The sequence below is a fragment of the Setaria italica genome, chromosome V, assembly GCF_000263155.2.
Source record: "Setaria italica strain Yugu1 chromosome V, Setaria_italica_v2.0, whole genome shotgun sequence".
In the NCBI taxonomy this organism is placed as follows: Eukaryota; Viridiplantae; Streptophyta; class Magnoliopsida; order Poales; family Poaceae; genus Setaria; species Setaria italica.
This window is the reverse complement of record NC_028454.1, coordinates 9878928-9899814: the sequence shown is the minus strand read 5'-3', so window position 1 is coordinate 9899814 and position 20887 is coordinate 9878928. Positions and strand designations below refer to the sequence as shown.

Genomic DNA, 20887 nt, shown 5'->3' with positions numbered 1-20887 from the left:
CCTCCTGTATGTAATCTTTGCTTGCACAATGGAGTTCTTTTTTCGAATCAATTAGGTGGTATTGTTTCATTACATTCGCCGTTTAAAGTTTAGAAGGGAGTTCTAGGATGAACGTCCTTTGAGCCATTGATGGTGGTTTGCAGCCTTATTTTCATTAGCTTAAGAAGCTACTCGTGCAATTTAGGAAAAGTTCCCTATACTTTAATTTGTATTGGAGATCGGATGGCTCCATGAGAACACTTTTAGCATTCTACCTCCTTTTATAATCCTGTGATTTAAAAAAAATAAAAAATGTTATAAAAACCTCATCCAGGCCGGCGTCACTCTTTTGATTGCGCCGCGGTGCAGGCTGGTGTAGCATCCAGACCGGCATGAGCCTTCTCCCTCATTATGTCTTTCCTTCTCCTCCCAAATATGACCATTTGGGGTGGGAAAAGATGGGCGAAATCAACCCCAGATCTTCAAGAACGGTCCTTTGTTGGCTACCTTTGGTGGCAGCTGGCGAGAGATGCACACCATCGACCTCCCATGCTCATGCCATATCTTATCTTTTGTTTACCATCTTGATCACCTCATTACAAGGGAGGAGCACATCGTACTAATATCACATTATCTTTTATCTCTTAAGTTTTCCTTAACTTCCAAGGTTGTGATATCCGTTCCAACTTATCCCTTTGTTTCTGCGACCTTCAAAGGTCTCCCAATCACACGTTATCCCCTCTTGCAAAAAAATAAAAAAATAAAAATAGAGTAATATAATCACAATGCAATACGTAACGCCATGCATGGCCTGAAGAGCTGCTTACCCAATACTCCCCATACGCATTTCTACGAAACTATCCGTAACCAAACTCTGAGGGCACAACACTTGTGGCGCGGTGGCGCCGCCGCCCCGTGGTCTGTGGATCCTGTCGCGTTGCGCGCAGGCACAGGCGCACAGGGCACAGCTGCCTGCTTCTGCTGATCACGACCCTCGCCGGTGGATCAGTCCGACTCCAGTTCGATCTCCAACATCTTTTATGTGCTTTGAGTTTTTTTTTTGGTAGAAACCCAAAATTTATCTAGTTTGTCAATCTATCCCGTTGACAATTTTATACACATAAGAAAAATCGTTATGATGTCGGTCAGTTCCTCCCAAAATAGTCCAGATGTAAGGATCAGAAAATCGCTTTCTCTGGGAATAATGTACAATGTAGTTGGAAAACGCATTATTTCACTGAAGAAATCTGCTCAACTGTTGTTGGTCACCCACGCATTCTTGTTTACAGTCTAAGTGACAGTATTACACTATGGTAACTGCACAAGTCAATGGATAATGCTCAATTAAAAGCAACCCGATTGGGCCTTTCTATGGACTTCATCTATCCAGTGTACTGCATGTTGCAGTTGCCAGGCACTGTAACCTTATGCTACTGTATGTCTGTATAGAAAGATTGATATATATTTGACCTCTCAAAGAAAGAGTACATATTTGGGGCACATCAAACATTGTCTAGCCAACGCCCAGGCATATTTTTTAGCATCATAGCACCTATTTCGAGTTGTGAATTTGTGACTATGCATGCTACACCTTTTTAGAAAGAATTTGGACCCGAATCAAAGTATTACAAAAATTCAAATATTGCATAGGAGTTCAACGTCCAAATATTTAGTTACACAATATCTACTTAGAAACTATACATGTATTAGAGATCACTATAACTCTAATACAATTTATTACCCGCAAAATAACACTGATACAGTTAAGTATAAATCTATGCGAAAAGGACTCCTCGGCCTTGATGTAAGTGTGGGAATTGAATGGACCGCCTGAAGTTTTTGTGGGCTGCAGGCCATCCCCAGCAGGCCGCGCGCGCACTGCCTGATGGGCTGGTAATAGTTTTAGGCCATGAATTAAAACCGCCCGTCAATCGTGCCCAGATCAGAAAATGGCCCAAGTCGCACGCAGTTGGGAGCTCTCTCCGAAAATCAGTTATTTTAGTAGTTGTTTTGTTTTGCCAGTTTCTCTGGGCCGCATTCCAATCCGGGCCACGTGCGCCCACGTGCGCCCAGTTATTTCTGGCTCTTTCCGAAGAGTCTGTCTCGGTCCCTGACCCGTCCATGCCGTGCGCCGCCATGCTTTCCTCCATGATTTGCTCTCCGGCCTGGTCACGGTCAGTGTTTTTTGCGTCTCAAGGAAAAGATTTGCCAAGTGATCACAACTAAGCACGAGCTAATGCTCACCCGGTCACCCTACAACACGGTGCCCGTTCAGCGCAAGCAGGCAGACAGCACATCTACTAAATTACAAATTATAATCATCGGGATTCATGAGCAGCCGTATCTGATGATCGATCGGATTTTTTTATAGTACCGTAGGGATCAGGAGCTCTGAAGGGCATCACATGCCGACCGTGCGTCCCTGCGTCCTCTTCCTCTGCAACTTTTTGCTCGGTTACACGTTTCAGGCGTCATTTCTTGCCCATCCAAGGTATTGGCAAAACTCTCACCCTTGGAAGAGGATTTACTTTAACCATGGCTAACTCTCCATCATTCATGCCTGTCTAACGTTTTCTTATTACTCTCCCATCCCTTCCTGCAGTTCATCCTTCAGTTTGGATGAGTGCTGGTGCTCCTGTCCTATATAAAGGTTTGCACGTTTGTTCTTGGTTCCCAGTGATCTTCTGAGTTCTCTCACAGAGATTGTGGAGTTTTGCAAGCTTTTGCTTCTGTTTTCTGTCAACTCCATGCACAGAAGCTTTGAGAACGACAGTTTTTTTTTCACAAGGTACCGTATCTACCTAGAATTAAATCCTACTAATGGTATCTCGTTTTACCCATTCATTCATTTCGTACAATTCCACGGCAACAATTCAATGCAGGCTGTTTTCACACTCACCTCATCCCCTGCAGGCTCTTGTCCTGCCATCTTTTGCAACATCTTCTTATCTTTTTTTCCTGTGAAAAATAAAAAATGCAATCTTGACCACAAACAACAAGTCCACACACCACGTGGCTGGCGACACCATGTGCCAATAGTTTATTCCCTGCCCATTTCTATATCCATCCCTCCTCATTTCCATTTCTCCTCTGGCCTACCATCCAATCCAAGAACGCTGCGGCTGCGGTTACACTACTCAAGTGTGAACAAAAAGGTCGATGCTTTCTCCTTCCTCTCGCTTCCCTTTTTTGCTCCGTGAAAAGCAACAGTAGCAGATCTTGGATTCTGCAGGTGCGGCAGTAACGCACGCAGGAGCAGGAGTAGGTGGGCATCAACCATAGCCCCTCGTGGTGCCCTGCATGTTTCACAGCTCTCCACGCGTTTGCTTCAAGCATTGACCGGGGAACGAATCCAGCTGCCGGTTCTTGACGCCTTCTCTTCCTCTTCCCATGGCCTGTCTGTCTCTGCAGGAGCTGGCGTTCTGAGCGCGCGGGTGCGTGTGGTGGCCGTGGGCGGCGGCGGAGATCTTGGGCGCGCGCGGGATCCTAGGTTCTGACTCTGAAGGCGCCGCCTTCCTGTGTTTTTATCCCTCAGGTGAGATTGGGCTGTGCTCTCATGCTGCTTGCTTATGCAGAATCTGGTATGTTTCTTTTCAGTTTGTGTGTCTCGGTTTCTTGATGCATTTTTTTTTCTCTCGAACACTTCTTGATGCATTCGGTTAAGTTTAGAGATGGTTTTCCTTTCCTAGCAAGATCTTGCAGCATTTCTGAAGGTTTGGTTGATTGGTTATCCTTTGATCTGGTCTTGTTTGGCTTAGTGGCCACCTCCGTTTCTTTCTGGATGCTGCTTTACCACCGTAATCTGGCCATTCTTTTGTGAAACAGTAGGATGATCAAAGAAAGGATGTTTCGACATTGAGTTTTTACTGCTTATGTTGACTGAATCCATTCATTACCCTGATGAACTGACTTGATGTATCATTCGTTCCTCCGATCCTGGATGTCTGGTGTTTGAGATTGAGCCATTTGTTTCTCTGAGTCATACTCATATACCATTGGTTCCTTAGTTTTATTAAGAATAGACTGGAGCTAATTGCATGTACATTTGTTTTGAATTGGAAAACATTTTATTATCCAGCCGACAAGGGCTAGGTACCTTCCAATCAGTAGATACACTGATATCTTGATTTGGACTACCTCAAATAAGAGGCTGCTGACACTGTTGTCAACTGCATGCTGATGCCACACTATTGCAGTGATCTAGTCTATATTACTTCAGGTTGAGTTTATCTTAAATGTTTTCATTGTCGGAGAACCATGATCCTGTATACTGTATTCATTTTTGCGGTATTAATCATTCAGCTGTCATATTTGTGACTGCTATAGTTATTGTTCCTGATGATGCACGCCTTCAGTTTTCAGATAGTGCTTCAATCTGATACAACTTCTAGCTTCCCAGAAAGTTTTGTGAGTATGAAGCCACCTTTGGAGAGGAACCCTACCAAGAAGCGCCATTCGTGGTGGTGGGACAGTCACATTAGCCCCAAGAACTCGAAATGGCTTGCAGAAAATCTCGAAGGTATGGAAATTTTGTCATAGGCTCTTCTCAGTACTTGGGTAACATTCATACATTTCAATACATGTAAAGGTACAGTACCATTTTCTAATAGTCTATGCACGTAGATTGCCATAAATGAATAATAAAGCAAAGGAAGTGCAATATCTAAACTTTCCATAGTACTCCGATTCTCTGTATAAGTGCATACCGTATCTTCCATACAGTAGCGTCGTCTTATTATTCAACTGAACAGATGACCAAGAATGGGTAGTTACCTAAATGATGCACTACTAGATACCTTTTGTTCCTACTAGTTGCTGATCAGTTCATATGGTATAAGTGTAATAGACTTTTAGTGTTCCTGAGTCCTGACCATATGATTAAGGAAGTATGTACACATTTCATTTTAACCAAAAAAAACACATTTCATTTTAACCAAAAAAATTACAGAAAAAATGAAAGTTATGATGTTAATGTTTTTCTAAACATTTACTGATGTTCTAGTGTTCTTTTATTTGAGCATTTGCATAACTTTCCACTGTACAGTAAATGAGCAAAGGATTCCACCTAGGGTGTTTGAGATTTTGTCTAGGCTTCTAGCTAATGTTATTCTGCATGTTGCCTCTGTTTCTTTATGTTTATCAACCTTTCCCTGAACTGAAACATGCAGAAATGGATAAGCAAGTGAAGGAAATGCTCCAGCTGATTGAGGAGGATGGCGACTCCTTTGCAAAGAAAGCACAGATGTACTACCAGAAGCGTCCAATGCTCATCACTCATGTCGAGAATTTCTACCGGATGTACCGTGCTCTAGCTGAGCGCTACGACAATGTCACTGGTGAATTGCGCAAGAATATCCCAACAAGGCTGCAGTCGACAGGATCTTTAGCCAGTTCAGAGTGTGGTTCTGAGTTCCAGAGGTCACCCTCACCATCTCCTGAACCACTACAGAGGTCATGGACAAGGGAGCAGAGTCCTAGAGCTGCCGGCTTTGATTTCTTCCTGAGCAACAAGAACAATGACTCGCCAGCATCAAGGAAGGAACCCGAGGACCTGGCGTCACAGTCAGAGTCTGATGCAAAATCCGAAGATGGTGAGGATGATGGCATTGCCTACACATTGCATCAGAGAGTTCTTGAACTTGAGGACGAGCTCAATATGACAAACCAGAAACTGCGTGACGCAGATGAAAAACTTGAGGTTTTGGAGGAGAAGAGCTTGATGTGCCATTGTGATTATAAAGAGAATGGAAATGCTACTGATCAAACAAAGAAAGTTTCAGACATAGAGGGTTTGTCCAAGGAGAACTCTAATCTGCTGGAACAAAACACGAAGCTGGAAGCTGAAATTATCAAGCTCAAGGAAGAAGTGGATTCAGCAAGAAGGCAATTTGAAGAGGAATTGTCTGAAAGAGAGAGAGAAATCAGCAGGTTAAAGCAAGACCTTGCTGATGCTTCTGAAAAATTGCTGCAAGAGAAGTCCATTAACGGTGCACGGATATCTGATCTCCAAAAATCAATTGAAGACATCAGGTCCAAACTAGAGAGAGTTTCTGAAGAGAAATTACTAGTTGAGAAGCAGGTTAAGGAGCTGGAGGAAGCAAATACTGAAGCTGAAAAGTACAGTCAAGAACTGACTGAAGGTGCTGAAAGGCTTTCAGAGGAGAAGTTTAAGCATGAAGCTGAGATTCTCACAATGCAGCAGAGCATTGAAGATCTGAAGTCCAGAATTGAGAGCCTTGCTCAAGAGAAATCGTTGATGACATCATGGTTCGCAGACTTGGAGCAAGTTGTGGGGCGGGGAAGGAGCATTTTCGCTGAGTAACCGAGTTTAATTGGAAACGTCGGTAACTAGAATTTAGCAAGTTAGCAACATTTTATTTTTTCCATATATATACCATCATGTGAAATTAAGAAGCCCTACCATATGCAAGTCTACTTCCATTGTCCTTGCTGAATTCTTACTTACGACGTGATGGATGGTGGTGATGTACTAGTGACACATGAGATATTGCACTGAACGTACTCACTCGGCAATAAAATACCCATGGTGTATTTGCACGTTCAGTCCCAACTCATTTGGTTTATGTTGCCACTGTGCTCACTGTGCGTTCAGTCCTATTACTCTCCTGTTCGTATCTTTTTTTGAAAAATATTGTTCATACCTGGCCTTTTGTTTTGGCGCCTGTTACGTACGAGGTTTTCTCCTCTTTTTTTTGAATCATGTCATGTTTGAGTTACGTGCAAATAGTGGATGTGCACTTTAGTAGTTCGTGGTTTGGAGTATGACATAATTGGCATGACCTAGGGGGCGTTTGGTTCCCTTTGCTTTAGACTATTTACAAAACTTATTACATAAGTGGAGGCTAAACGGCCAGACGAATCTATTAAGCCTAGTTAATCCATCCTTAGCAAACGTTTACTGTAGCAACACATTGTCAAATCATGGACTAATTAGGCTTAATAGATTCGTCTCGCCGTTTAGCCTCCACTTTATGTAATGGGTTTTTGTAAATAGTTTACGTTTAATACTCCTAATTAGTATCTAAACATTCGATGTGACGGGTGCTAAAAATAAGTCTAAGGAACCAAACCAGGCCCTACGCTCATAGTGCAATGTTTTGAACACTCTTAAATCAAATTCAATTACAGTTATGCTCTTGTCCTTTCATCTAATTGCTCCACTTCATAGTTCGTCATTACCTTTTTACCTCATGGATGTCACTTATTAACGACCAACTACCAACTATACTTACATGTGACGTGACGCCACGACGATTTATAAATCTAACCTTTATCCCATATTAGTTACGATTTCTTCTAAATGGTAATTTTAAAGTTTGAAATATAAGATTTTCAAAAAAAAGTTTAAATACTAAACATGATGGCCACCTGCATCTTTCAAAAGGAGCACAATTTTTCAAAGGCGCATCAAACGTTTTCCTTGAGGTTGAATAGCAGTATACGCTGAATGGGCTAGCGTATTACACCTTTGTGAGGAAGAAACGCTGAACACGAGTCCGTCTTCCCAACCCCTGCCAGCGAAAAAGGAGGAAACAAAGAGCCGATACCCACTCGCCGCCGCCGCCGCCCGCGCCACCGCTACCGCCGCGGAATTATCCGGCGCGCGCCGTCGGTAAGCTCCTCCTTCCCCGAATGAAGGATGCCCGCTTGGTTCTCGCTCGCCCCGAGGCTCCGGCGTGCGAGCTGCTCGCCACAACGACTCGGTGGAAAATCCGATTAGAACGTCTGTAGTTCTGTTCCTCTTAGATATTGTTGTGCCGCGTCGGTAGGGTGAGAAGAATGCTAGGCTGCTGGTGGCTCATTGTTCTAGAAACTTGTAGCGTGAGTTAGATTGGGGGAAGTCTAGGGTATCGAACAGTCGAGACTCTAGATGTTGGCGGTGCTTAGGGAACTAGGACCAAGAAAGCAGATTCTCGTGTCAAAGGAGAAGAAGAAAGCAGATTCTAGTCGAGACTCAAGATGTTGGCGGTGCTTACTGATACTCGACCCGTTTTGTTGATGTCCATTTGGCGGTTGAGTGCATAAACGTCGGCATGCCATGGCTTGCCTCATGATTTTTTTGCTCTAAGATTGCTGAAACTAAATGCAGGGGCTGACCTCCAATTGGGGTGCATTCATGTCTGGCAGGAGCAATGGACAAATATGTGCGCGTTTACAGTGGTGGGGAGCTCGTGAAGGGGCCAAACGGGGTGGAGTTTGGTAACCTTCCTGAAGAGGGGATATGGTTCGAGACGGCGCCCACATTCAGTGATCTGATTGATGCCGTGCACAAGAAGCTTGGTTGGCAATCAGAGACACAAAGCATCCGTGCGCAGGGAAGGATGAATGTTGGTGGGGGTGCTCATCGGCATTTCATCATGGTTCCTATTAACGATGACATGTCCTGGAGTAGCTATGTCAAGGCAGTTTTCAACGGGACTGAGTGGAATTGTCTGGAGATTTTTGTTCAAGCAGAAACACGTTCCTCTGAAGAGGCCAATTCCTCGGAGCCAGCACTAATGGCTTTTGAACCAGCGGGTGTACAAAATGCCCGACCTCAATATCCAGAACAAGGTTCTTGTCCTATTCCTTCGGTGGTGACCATCAGTCCAAATCATCATTCTCGACTACAAAAGCCTAGAAAGAGCACCAGAACCTGTGCAAATAATGGTGGATGGGTTGTAGGCTCAGAGGTTCAGTCTGGTCAAGGTCAGAATGGAGCTTCAGAGACAGTTGATACAACTTCCTATTCTTTAATTGGGATGTATGACGCTGACCATCGTGCTCGAGCTCTAGCATCAGGGCAGGTATATCAATGAGAACTCGTAGCATTTATGTTGTCAATTATTGTCATTTAATAACTAACCAGTGAACCAACGATGTCTATCTTCCATTGTTTGGCACAGAATCTAACTGAGCTCAACCCACGTACCCGCGAGCCTCTTCGGTTTGACAAGCGGTATGAACGTTACCTTAGGCCAGCTGGACTCATGGGGCTGGTGAACATCTGTAAGGCTGGATTACCCTCCATCGATCGTGCACTTGTCTCTGCACTTGTTGATAGGTGGAGACCCGAGACCCACACCTTTCATATGCCCTGTGGTGAGGTCACAATCACACTACAGGATGTTGCAATGATCCTTGGACTTCCTGTTGCTGGTCGTGCTGTTGCGGTAAACCCAACTGAGTCCCAGAATGAATTGGTTGAGCGATACCTTGGGAGGACACCACCTTCGTTGGATAGGCCCCGTCCTGGGTTGAGGGTTTCATGGGTCAGGGCTGAGTTTAATAAATGTCCAGAAGATGCTGATGAGGAGACTGTCAAACAATATGCCAGAGCATACATCCTTAGCCTGATTAGTGGCGTATTGTTTCCTGATGCCTCTGGTGATCTGTACACCTTCTATCCGTTTCCACTAATTGCTGATCTTGAGAATATTGGTTCATACAGTTGGGGTTCTGCTACTCTGGCATACCTCTACAGGTCAATGTGTGCTGCATGCAGGCGGCAGTCTGATCAAAGTAATCTGACTGGCTGTCTTCTGCTCCTTCAACTTTGGTCATGGGAGCGTTTTCCAATTGGCAGGCCTGACATGGTAAAGCTGAAATACCCAAACGTTGAGGAGCTAGAGGATGAGCGGGATAGACCCACGGTTGGTCTCCGATGGGTTGTGGGCATGTGTACTCGTCGAGCAGCTCCAGCGCGTTGCTATGAGCACTTCACAAATGAATTCGACTTGTTAACCGATGACCAGATTGTGTGGTGTCCATACAGGGAGGAAAGGGTGAAGGAACTGCAGCTTGCCCCTATATGTACCCAGGATTCTCATTTATGGTTAACCCAAGCACCTCTAATTTATTTCTTTATGGTGGAGGTTTATACACCTGAGAGGGTGATGCGCCAATTTGGTCTCCATCAGGTCTGCCCACCACCATTACAGGATACTGGTGTGGAACTCCATTGGTATGTTCAAAAGATAATCTTGTTAACAATATATTTTCTCCTACATTTCCGTGCATGGTTGTGTTACTTGTAGTAACTTATAGATCATTTAACAGTAGGCACTACCTGATCATGCAATTTCCAATTATCTTTTATCTGTGTAGGTGTCGACGAGGAAGAGTTCACAATGATTGGGCACAGAAGCACAAGTCTTTTGTGGATATGTGGGAAGCAAAGGAGCAACATGTTATCATGGAAGAACGCCCATACAGTCATGCTAACTACATGGATTATTTGAGGTGGTACAGACGATCAACACGTATCCGCCTCTGCACACCAAGGAGAATAAGTAACGGGCACAAGGATGGGACACCTGGGGGAGGTGCAAGTGCTGATTCTGAAGATCCTTCTCGTGCTTCTCAGCTTCGTTATACTCCTAGGGCTCATTTGATCCATTCAGTGGTAAGGCATCCTACTTGTGACTTTGTGAGATATGATCTTGTTCAAAAAGGAAAAAAAACCATTGTATTATTAAGCAACGTGGAACTTCATGTATATAGCTGATGCGTCCATCTTTCATCCCAGACCGACAAACTCACTGTCCTGACGAAGGATGCAGCTGCTCAAAAAGGATGCTCGAGAGGCGAATGTCTTGCTTTTGTTGAGAGGGTCACTAGAGCATGTGTAGAAGTTATAGGGGAACTTGGTGGGTCGTCACTTTGCGACATTGCTGATGTGATTCCATTCTCATCAATAACAGCAACAGCTACAGCTGAACCAGAGGTGGTGAACCAGAGGGGTATGGAGGAAGAAATAAATAATTCCATGGTGCCTGACCAGGATACTGAGGCGGCCCCCCAATTGGAGAAGCAGTCTCAAAGCCCGGATGGTTACAAACAAGCCAAAAGAACAGCCCCATCAGGGTTATCAGGCAAGAGGAAAAGGGGTAGATCTGGTCCAAGATGACTACTGCTCGGTGAGTGCTTTATAAACGATAATTATTGGTGCTAACATTTTTCAGAAAATAAAACTATTGTGTTTTGCTGCTCTTGTTGGATAAACTCATAATGCATTTCCTCAATATTGTGTTATGATATGGTGGAGAAAGACTCTGAAAATAAACTATCAGTTTTTGTAGACAGCATGGATGACCTACAATTTTCTTGGATGAGATGTAATATTATAATCCAACACTTAGCGTCAGCTCAGCTGGGCTGACAAGCCTCAATAGGTCTAGGTTAATTTATTTTGCTATGACTAAAACTTACTGTGGACAGGTGATGTGGAAACTCTCTGTTACGTGTACCGATGTGGACATTAACAGGTGCAGATGGTAGACAAATGTATTGTTTGAATCTCCTGGCACATGAACCCTATTGTATTAAATGAAATCGTTTTGCATCCTATATACACAAAAATGGACCAAGCAAATCAAATTGTAACAAGTGTGTAGCTTATCTATGTATCTGGGTCTACGCTTATTAGGTTAAGATTAATAATCGCAATCATAGAAACTACACTTTAAGTGCAGGATAAGTCCGCACCATGATTTTCTTTTCGTCCCTCATCTCCTCCTTTGCTTTTTCGTCAAGGAACTGACTTTAGGTTTACTACTACTATAAATACATGTTTTCTGTGAGCAAGAGTTGTCGGCAAGAGGGTGTGAAATTTGTATCCAATTGGGAATCCAAGAGAGATGTCTATCGAGTGTGAAGCTACTGATGGCAGTCAAGCTACCCAAACATTGTTTGAAGCAAGTGAGATTAAGGTTTAGCATCTCTATACTGCTGCATCTACTGCATTTGGCTACTGACCAAACATGTTTAGTAATGAGTAAAACTGTCCTCTCCCCATCACAGGTTGTAAAGTTGGTGCTTGGAACAACCAAAATCCTTCTCACCACACCAGAACATGAAGACGAGTCCAGAACACTGAACATTTGTGTATGGCATGAGGGTAGTGCACACCAACAGCAACCTACAGGTGTTGCAGCTGCTGACTCAGTGACTTCTAGTGGATCGCAAGTGGAGCCTGTGGATATGGAAGAGATGACTAAAGAGGAGTTTGTGGAGAAACTGCGGGGCTGGATGATGGTGCTTGCATCACTTTTCGCATCCATGACGTTCCAAGCAGGGCTCAACCCCCCAAGCAATTGTTGGCCGGTGGCAGGTAAGCTCCCTGAGCTCATCCTCACACAGCACACTCACACTAGTCTAGAGGTTGAAGCTGAGAGCCCAGCACACACATATACACTCAATTGTTGCTGCTGAACTGAACTGGGAGCTGCAGCTGCTCCTCTACTATATAGCACCAATAGTCAACTTAGAGTACAAACTACAATGAGTAGAACTACCAACTATCTACCAACTACTAGTACTATACAATGGCAGGACATACTGTCCATCTACTCTGCCATACACGGCAGGCAGGAGCTCACCTGCTCCATTGACTTTCAGCAAAAGAACAAGCAAAAGAGAAGAGCAAGAGCTAAAAAATTACCCAACAATCCTTCCCCTAATTGTGAAGCTCTTCCTTGATCTCCTTGATTCCTATCTTCCTCCTCAACTCCTGGAGCCGAAGACGCCCCAGCGGCTTGGTGAGGATGTCCCTGAGCTGCTGAGAGGTCTCAACAAACTCAACTCGAATGCGTCCTCCATCGACACAATCACGGATGAAATGGAATTTGGTGTCGATGTGCTTGCTGCGGTCGTGGAGGACTAGGTTCTTCGCTAATGTGATAGCGGACTTGTTGTCCACCAGAAGGACCGGCGCGCGGAGCTCTTCGTCGGTGAGCTCCCGCAGCAGCCTCCCCAGCCAGACCCCTTGGCAGCTTGCGGTGGTGGCCGCTATGTACTTTGCCTCGCAGGTAGATAGCGCCACCACCTTCTGCTTCTAGGATTGCCAGGAGACCGGGCACGACCCGAGGAAGAAGACGATCCCCGTCGTGCTGCGCCGGTCGTCGATGTTGCCCGCCATGTCGCTATCGCTGTATCCAATCAGCTCCAGCTACCTTCCTCCTCCCTTAGGATAGGCAATCCCAAGCCCTGTAGTCCTGGCGACGTAGCGGAAGAGGTGCTTGATTGCGGTGAGGTGATCCTCTTGCGGATCTTCCATGAAGCAGCTCACATATCCTACGGCGAACGTGATGTCCGGCCGTGTGTGCGTCAAGTACCTGAGCCCGCCCACAATGCTTCTGTACCGCGTGGCGTCGACCTTCGTTGTCGTGCTATCCTTTGACAGCTTCAACTTCTCTTCCATGGGCGCCTGGCACGGCTTGCAGTCAGCCATGCCGCTCCATTCCAGGAGCTTCTTCGCGTACGCGCTCTGCCGGAGAGTGATGGCGCCATGGCTCTGCTCCACCTCAATGCCTAGGTAGTAGCTGAGCAGGCCCAAGTCACTCATCCGGAACATTGCTGTCATCTCGTCCTTGAACGTGGCGATGTCGTCCTTCTCCTGGCCAGTGATGATCAGGTCGTCGACGTACACGCCAACGATCAGTGTCTTCCCCACCTTCCGCTTGGTGTAGAGCGCGTGCTTGGTGGCGCATTTGGTGAAGCGGAACGCCCCCAGGCTCTCGTCCAGCTTGATGTTCCAGGCCCGCGGCGCCTGCCGCAGCTTGTAGAGCGCCTTGCGCAAGCGGAGGACCTTCCCTTCTTCTTCGGTGACGGCGAACCCCGGCGGCGGCTGCATATACACTTCTTGCAGCTCGCCATTAAGGAATGCGGATTTCACATCCATGTGATGGACCTCCCAGTTCCGCGTCGCTGCTAGAGCCAGCAACGGGCGCACGGATTCCATGCATGCCACCGGGGCAAACACTTCCTCAAAGTCGATTCCCTCACACTGCACGAATTCTTTGGCCACCAGCCGCGCCTTGTGCTTCACGACGTTGCCCTGCTCGTCGTGCTTGACTTTGAACACCCACTTGAGCCCAATCGGTCGGCAATTCGCCGGCGGATCGACGAGCGCCCATGTCTAGTTCTCTTCGATTGAGGCCATCTCCTCAGCCATTGCCCGCCGCCACCGAGGGTCCTGCTCTGCCTCCTCGAACGTGGCTGGCTCTTAGATGTAGCTCATGTTCTCCCAGCTCGCGCACCGCCAAGCCGGGAGTTTCTGTGCTGCCGATGTAGTCATCCAGCGAGCGAAAACGGAGCGGCTCTCCATCGTAGCTGGCGTTGAGGTGCGGCGAGATCACAGGCGGCGGTGTGACGTACTGCACCCCCTCGGCCGGTGTCGCCGGTGTGCCGCCTCCTTCCGCCTGCTCTTCTGATCCGCCCGTAGCTTCCCCTGCTCCTGGAATAGGGGATCCTCCCGCTGAGGAAGGCGGAGGTGTAACTTCCCTTGCTCCCGGAACAGGGGACGCTCCTCCTTGCTCTTCCGTCGCCGTTCCTTCTTCTCCTTCGGCGTGATGCTCCTCGAGCTCGATGGTGAAGTGGCTGCCACCGCCGCTGCCCACTTCTCCCCCTTCACCGCCGGACTCCCAGTCCCAGCTGGTCGCTTCATTAAAGACCACATCTCGCAGCACCACCACCCACCGGGATTGCAGATCAAACAGCCTGTAGGCCTTGCCGCCCGGCTTATAGCCCAGGAACACCATGGGCTTGCTCCTGTCATCCAACTTCTTCAGCTCGGGCCTCGTCTCCTTCACATGGCTGACGCAGCCGAAGGTCCGGACGAAGGACACATTCGGCTTGCGTCCGTGCCACGCTTCAAATGGCGTCTTCCCCTTCATGCTCTTCGTCGTCGAGCGGTTCAAGATGAACACCGCCGTGCTCATCGCCTTGCCCCAGAACGCCGCCGGCAGCTTCTTCGCCTTGAGCATTCTCCGTGCCATCCCCACGATGGTCAGGTTTCACCTCTCCACCATGCCATTCTGTTGTGGAGAGTATGGCGCGGTGAGATGGCGCTGGACGCCCTGTTCCGCGCAGTAGAGGCCGAATTCGATGAGTTGAACTCGCTGCCGCGGTCGGTCCTCAGCACCTGAAGCTTCTTCCCGGATTCTCCTTCCACCCGCGCCTTGAAGTGCCGGATTGCCGTCGCTGCCTCGTCCTTGCTCACCAGGAGATGCAGCCACATGTAGTGGCTGCAATCACCCACCAGGAGCAGGAAGTAGCATTGCCCGCCATACGTCACCGGTGAAATTGGTCCGCAGAGGTCCCCATGGACCAGCTGCAGAAGGTCGTTGGTGCGGAAATTGGCGGTCTTAGGAAAAGAGCTCCTCTGTTTCCCAGCCAGACAGCTGTCGCAAAGCTCGTCGGCGTGATCAATCTTGGTGAGATCGCGGACCATCTCCTGGCGCGCCAGCGCATCGAAACTCAGGTGCCCGAAGCGGTGTGCCAGAGCCATGCTTCGTCGTCGTGGTGCGTCGCCAGGCAGACCGGCCGCCCGATTTTCAGGTCCAGCGTGTAGAGCCGGCTGGAGCTTCTCTTCACTTTGGCGAGGAGGCGGTGGTCGCGGTCGCGGATTCGGAGCACCCCGCCATCAATCAGTACTTGGCAGCCTCGCTCATCGAGCTAGCCAATACTGATGATGTTGCTGCGCAGGCGGGGGATGAAGTAGACGTCGGTGAGGGCGTGGTGCTCGCCGTTCTGGCACTTGAAGATGACCGTTCCGTGCCCCCGGATGTCCACGCGCAAGCCGTCGCCAAACTTCACCGTTTCGACGACGCCTTTGTCCAGCTCGGTGAAGACGGCGCCGTCGCCCGTCATTTGGTTGCTGGCGCCGGAGTCCAAGTACCACAGCTGCCTCTCTTCTCCTCTGCCGCCGTTCTCCTCTCCAAGATGAACCTGCGCTTGAGGTTTGTCTAGCCGCACTGGAGTGCGCGGCGCGTCTTCCTCCCCATCGGCGTCATTGAGGGCGCAGACCTGCACCATCAGGAGTGCGGGCTCGTCGTCCTCGCCTTGCACGAGGTGCGCCTACTCCTGGCGGCGCAGCGCTCTGCAGTCCTAGGCCTAATGCCCGGTCTTGCCCCAATTGTGGCACTTGTCCTTGGCAGAGGCCCGCCCTCCGCCGCCAGCGCTACCGATGCCGCGCCTCTTTCTCATTCTGCTGTGCCCCCTTCCGCTTCCTCCTGAGCTGCCTTCGCTTGTGATAGAGGGTCCTTCCCCTATCTTCCTCTCCCGCACTCGCGCCGCTCACTGCTCCTCCGTGAGCAGCAGCTGGCTGCTGGCGGGCGCGTGCGGTGCCGCGTCCCCGACGCGGTCCTCCACCACCTTCAATCGCCCAGCGATGTCCTCGATGGTGAGCTCGCTCATCTCGAGCAGAGTCTCGATGGACATCGCAATCTGGGCGAAGCGAGAGGGGATGATGCGGAGGAACTTGGCGACGGCCTTGTCTTTGGTGATGGCGTCGCCCAGCGACGCCAATTGGCTCACCATCGTGGTGAGGCGCAGCGCGTGCGGGCCTCGTACTCCCGGCGGAGCTGCGCGCCTTCACCTTGCGGACGCGGTCGTTGTCGAGCCACATCGTCTTCAAGCTCTCCCACGCCTTTTTGGCCGTCTTCTTGGAGCCCAGCGCGATGGAGAACTCTGACAGGACACCCTTCAGGTTCGCCTCCATCGCCATCTGGTCCTCCTGCTCGTCGTCGGTGCCGACGCTCACTGCTTGCCAAAGGCCCCTAGCCTTCATCATTACCTCCCACTCCGCATAGTTGCTGCGGGTGAGGATGGGGAACTGGGCGTCGCCAATGTCGCGCACCGTCTTCTTCACCACGAACGTCGCCCCGTGACGTCCCGGTGACAGAGACGCCCAGCGCCCAACGGAGGCCGGCTGGCGCCCTCTTCCCCTTCCTCTCTCTGCCCCGGCCGCCCTGTATCCTTCAGGACTCGGCTCCGATACCACTTGTTGGCCGGCGGCAGGTAAGCTCCCTGAGCTCATCCTCACACAGCACACTCACACTAGTCTAGAGGTTGAAGCTGAGAGCCCAGCACACACATATACACTCAATTGTTGCTGCTGAACTGATCTGGGAGCTGAGCTAAACAATTACCCAACAGCAGTTCCAGGCTGACTTAGTAAGTTTGTTATTTTCTGCCCTCCTTCCTTTGTTTCTTAACACATTCCTTTGTGTTTGTCGCAGGCTAGGTTACACTTTCATGCCTTTACCCTCATAGATTAGCATTTTAGAAAGGCATGCATATTTTGTACCTGCAGATGATAGTTATTCTAAATTTTTAACTCCTCTTGACTTGGGTGTACCTAAATTGAGGTACTTGTGTAACCAAACCTCACAATCCGGTTTAAGTTTAACTGCCTCTCTGTTGTTTAGGACCTGACAGTACCATTTATGTGCAGATTATGGAACATGGAGCGGGAAATTCAATTCAACTAATGTCTCGGGGGCGGGTGTTCTTTATGCTCAGCTCTTTTGTGTTCGACTACTCCCTTGGGCTTGTGATGCTGATGCTCTTCCAGCCATCTCTCTCTGTCGAAAGGCTCCTCGGTAAAAGGGGGTTTCTGAGCAAAAGCAAAAGAGGGCTTCTGTGCAGCAACATCGTTACGCTGCTACTAGTTTTCGCGTTGGGCAGTGCCAATAGCTGGTATGATATGCCTTTCGCTCCGTTTTCTTTTTCTGTTGTTGTTTGCACGATGTACTTCGAAAACATCTGGGGCAAATTCAAGGGCTGGTGGAAGAAATTGAGAGAGAAGTTCTGATGCCGCCGGTGCTATACCATCTGCTGTGTATTGCCCTCGGTACGTAAGAAAGTGCGCAGCGTAAAATGGAACCGTCAGTTGTACTGTAAATAGTGCGAAATGCTGGTGGGTGTTGGTGACGAGTGGCGTCCTTCCAGTTGTTTCGTGGAAACACATGTTAGTGTTAGCCTTTTTTTTCCCTGTGTTTTGTGTGTCTAGCGTTTGTAAACCTTCATGATGTTGCCTACCCTGGTTTGTGTGTGCTTGCTGCTCTCGTTTGATCAGTTTTCTTGGAGCTAAGCGTGGGCGCATAAATTTACTACATACGGTACATGTCTATTGAGTTCCTGTACCTTACTTATATTTCCCACGGGATGGAATCATGGAACAATTGTTTGCTACGATACTCGTCAGTCTGCTACTACTGATAAAACTGGTCGATACTCACACTTCATTTACTGCATGAATCTTTATTGATTCTTCCAACTTTTTGTTTATGTGAAAATAAAAAAAGATCAACCATAGAACTTGCAACAAAGCGAAAACTTATTTTAATGTTACGATGTTAGAACTTAACATACGGAGGAGGTCCAGTAGAAACAATATCTGCAATTTTGCATATCTCAATGCCTGAAAGTTCATAGTTTCAAAGCCCACGTAAATACCGTCCATCTTCTACCTTGATGGACCGACCGGGCGGCCCCATGGGCCGTGCTGGCTCCGAAGAAGTCGCGCTGCTGCGCACTCTCGCCAGTCGCCAGTCTGCCGCCGCCGGCTGCGTGTCTCCGCCGACGCGATGCCCCCGCCGGCCGCTACCACCACCTCCCGCGTCGCCCTCTACCTCCGCCGCGCCCGCCTCATCGACTCCCTCCGCCTCCGCCTCCGCTCCTCTCCCCCTTCGTCCCCTCCTCCTCCCCCGCCCGACGACCCCGTGGTCGCGCTCCACGCCATCCGCGCCGCGCCCACGCCGTCCTCCGCGCTCTCCCTCTTCCGCGCGCTCCCCTCCGCGCCGCCGCCGCCGCTCCCGCTCTACCACGCCCTCGCCGCCCGCCTCGCCTCCCTCGCCGCGCTCCCGGACCTCCGCGCCCACCTCGCCTCCTTCCCGCTGCCCGCGCCGCCGCTCGCGCGCCTCCGCCTCCTCGCCGCCGCGGGGGACCGCGCCTCCGCTCTCGAGGCTTTCGGCTCCCTCCCGGACGCCCCGCGCCGCCCCACGGAGGCGCACAACGTCGTCATCGAGCTCCACGCGAGGGGCGGCGACCATGGCGCCGCCGTCGAGGCGTTCCGCGGCATGGTCCGCGAGGGCGCGCTCCCGAACGCCCGCACCTACACCGTCGTCATCGCCCACCTCGCCTCCGCGGGGTTCGTGGACCAGGCGCTCGAGGTGTTCCGCATCCTGCCGTCGCTGCGCGTGCGGCGGACCACCCGGCAGTACAACGTGCTCGCCGAGGCGCTCGCGGCGGCGGAGAGGTTCGACGAGCTCCGGTGGCTCGTCCGCGAGATGGCGGCCGTCGATGGCGTCATGCCTGGGCCGCAGATGCGCGCCGCCATCGCCGCCATGCGGGAAGGTGGCCATATTGATGGCACGGAGGACTTCGTCGCGGAGCTTTCACCCAACGCGAGGATCGGGTACGCCGTGGACGACGTCGAGGGAGAGGGAGACAGCGAGGAGGAAGACGACGACAACGTCGGCGTCAATCACGACGACAGGGACAGAGGCAGCAGTGCAAATCAGACCCTGAAGCCATGGTTGGACCCGCGCGAGCTCGCCAGGGCTTTGGACGGCTGGGACCCGCGAGAGGTGGCGGAGCTGGAGGCCGCCGGGCTCGTCTGGACGCCGCGGTTGGTGTGCAAGCTCCTGCGCGCGTTCAAGAAGGCCGAGACGGCGTGGGAGTTCTTCTGCTGGGTGGCGTGCCGCCCCGGCGGGTTCGCGCACGACCGCCACACGGTGGCGAGGATGGTTGCCATCCTCGCCCGCGCCGGCCACGTCGAGCTGGTGGAGCGCCTGCTCGCCAAGGTGCGGAGCGACGGCATCCTCCTACCATGCGCCACCGTGCGGCTCGTCATCGACTTCTACGGCCTCTCCAAGAAGGCCGACGCGGCGACCAGGGTGTTCCGGGAGGGCGAGTCCATCTGCGGCCCCATCTCGCGGCCCAACCTCGCGCTGCTCTGCTCGTCGCTGCTGCGGACGATGGCGAAATGCCGGAGAGGGCTCGACGCCATGGAGCTCCTCGAGGAGATGATGGCGCGGGGCGTCCTCCCGGACCTGCAGACTTTCTCCGGCCTGATGGAGCACCTGGCCGGTGCCGGCGACCTCAAGGGCGTGCACCGGCTGCTGGGGCTGGTACGGCAGTGCGAGCTCCGGCCCGACGGCTACATGTACAGCGTGCTGGTGAGGGCCTACTGCAAGCGGGAGCGCGCGGCGCTCGCGCTGAGGGTGTTCGACGAAATGCGCGCGGCGGGAGTCGCCCCCGACGCGCCCACCAAGGCGCTGCTGGTGAAGAGCCTGTGGCGGGAGGGGAAGCTCCGCGAGGCGGCGCTGGTGGAGGAGAGGTGCGAGGACGTCACCGGCGGCCTCCCGGAGGCGTCGCCGGGGCACGTGTGGACGGCCAGTGCCGCGGACTTGAATAAGGTGCTCGACATCTACTCCGGCTGCTTCGCTCAGCTTGCTGCTCAGGCTGCTGGAACCGGGTGATGCGCCGAGTGCCATTGGTGCTTGATCTCAGACTTCAGATTCCAGAATGGCAAACGCGCGGTAACATTTCGATATGTAGCTCGTGCTCGTCCACTGCAGCTGCTGCAGAACTGAAGAAGCGTGGCAGAGGCGAGGATGGTAAACTTGCAGCTTAATTGCACAGAGTGTTCTGCCTTCTGCAATTCTGTTGTAGAATATGCTCAATGTCTTCTCAAAAGAAACACCCTGGCCCGACCGCCTTCCTCCACTGCCCGGCCGGCGGCGGTGGCGCCTTGCCTCGCCGCCCCCGCGCCCACCGCCAGTTCGGCTTACCACCAGCGGTTTTCCCTCCATGGCCGGGAGGCAAGGATCCCCCACCCCAAAACCCAAATCCCGAATCCCTAAGCACTAACTTCGCCGGAGACGAGGAAGATGACCCCGCGGACTCTTGAATCGGACGGATTGGAGATTGATTGAGGGCCAAATCGGATGATGGATAGATTTCCCGAAAGAAAAACATGATATGTTCTGAATATCGTCGCCCGCCGCGGTCGTGTTGCTGAGCCGGGCTTTCCCTCGTTAATCGCCAATCGTTACCATCCGCCTATCTGATGCAGAGGAATCCGGCTCTGTGTACCTCGTTCTCTCAGCCACCTCACCTC

At 50.7% G+C, this 20887-nt stretch overlaps 3 protein-coding genes across 12 annotated transcripts; all 3 read left to right on the top strand.

Annotated features, from left to right (window-relative positions):
* Positions 1–3029: 3029 nt before the first annotated feature.
* Positions 3030–6563, top strand: LOC101754217 (protein NETWORKED 4B). Of its 6 annotated transcripts, XM_012846547.3 has the most exons (5): positions 3045–3134; positions 3212–3244; positions 3391–3514; positions 4335–4498; positions 5148–6563. In XM_012846547.3, exons 4-5 carry the CDS (start codon positions 4393–4395, stop codon positions 6299–6301), a joined length of 1260 nt encoding a protein of 419 aa, XP_012702001.1. In that variant the 5' UTR covers positions 3045–3134; positions 3212–3244; positions 3391–3514; positions 4335–4392; the 3' UTR covers positions 6302–6563. The 6 variants fall into 6 exon arrangements, with proteins under 6 accessions (XP_012702000.1, XP_012702001.1, XP_012701999.1 ...); XM_012846546.3 differs by lacking the exon at positions 3212–3244 and having other exon boundaries at positions 3030–3134; XM_012846545.3 differs by having other exon boundaries at positions 3102–3244.
* Positions 6564–7478: 915 nt separating this feature from the next.
* On the top strand, positions 7479–17958 carry LOC101753820. 5 transcript variants are annotated; one of them, XM_022827114.1, is made up of 8 exons: positions 7479–7612; positions 8090–8786; positions 8886–9943; positions 10087–10384; positions 10508–10898; positions 11567–11690; positions 11782–12091; positions 17216–17958. In XM_022827114.1, exons 2-5 carry the CDS (start codon positions 8133–8135, stop codon positions 10886–10888), a joined length of 2391 nt encoding a protein of 796 aa, XP_022682849.1. In that variant the 5' UTR covers positions 7479–7612; positions 8090–8132; the 3' UTR covers positions 10889–10898; positions 11567–11690; positions 11782–12091; positions 17216–17958. The 5 variants fall into 5 exon arrangements, with proteins under 5 accessions (XP_022682849.1, XP_022682851.1, XP_004968315.1 ...); XM_022827116.1 differs by having other exon boundaries at positions 7486–7612; positions 8128–8786; positions 11567–11679; XM_004968258.3 differs by having other exon boundaries at positions 7486–7612; positions 8128–8786.
* A 167-nt stretch (positions 17959–18125) lies between these two features.
* LOC101753408 (pentatricopeptide repeat-containing protein At5g66631) lies at positions 18126–20423 on the top strand. Its single transcript, XM_004968257.3, has one exon. The coding sequence runs from the start codon at positions 18351–18353 to the stop codon at positions 20244–20246; it is 1896 nt and encodes a 631-aa protein (XP_004968314.1). The 5' UTR covers positions 18126–18350; the 3' UTR covers positions 20247–20423.
* Positions 20424–20887: the final 464 nt, after the last annotated feature.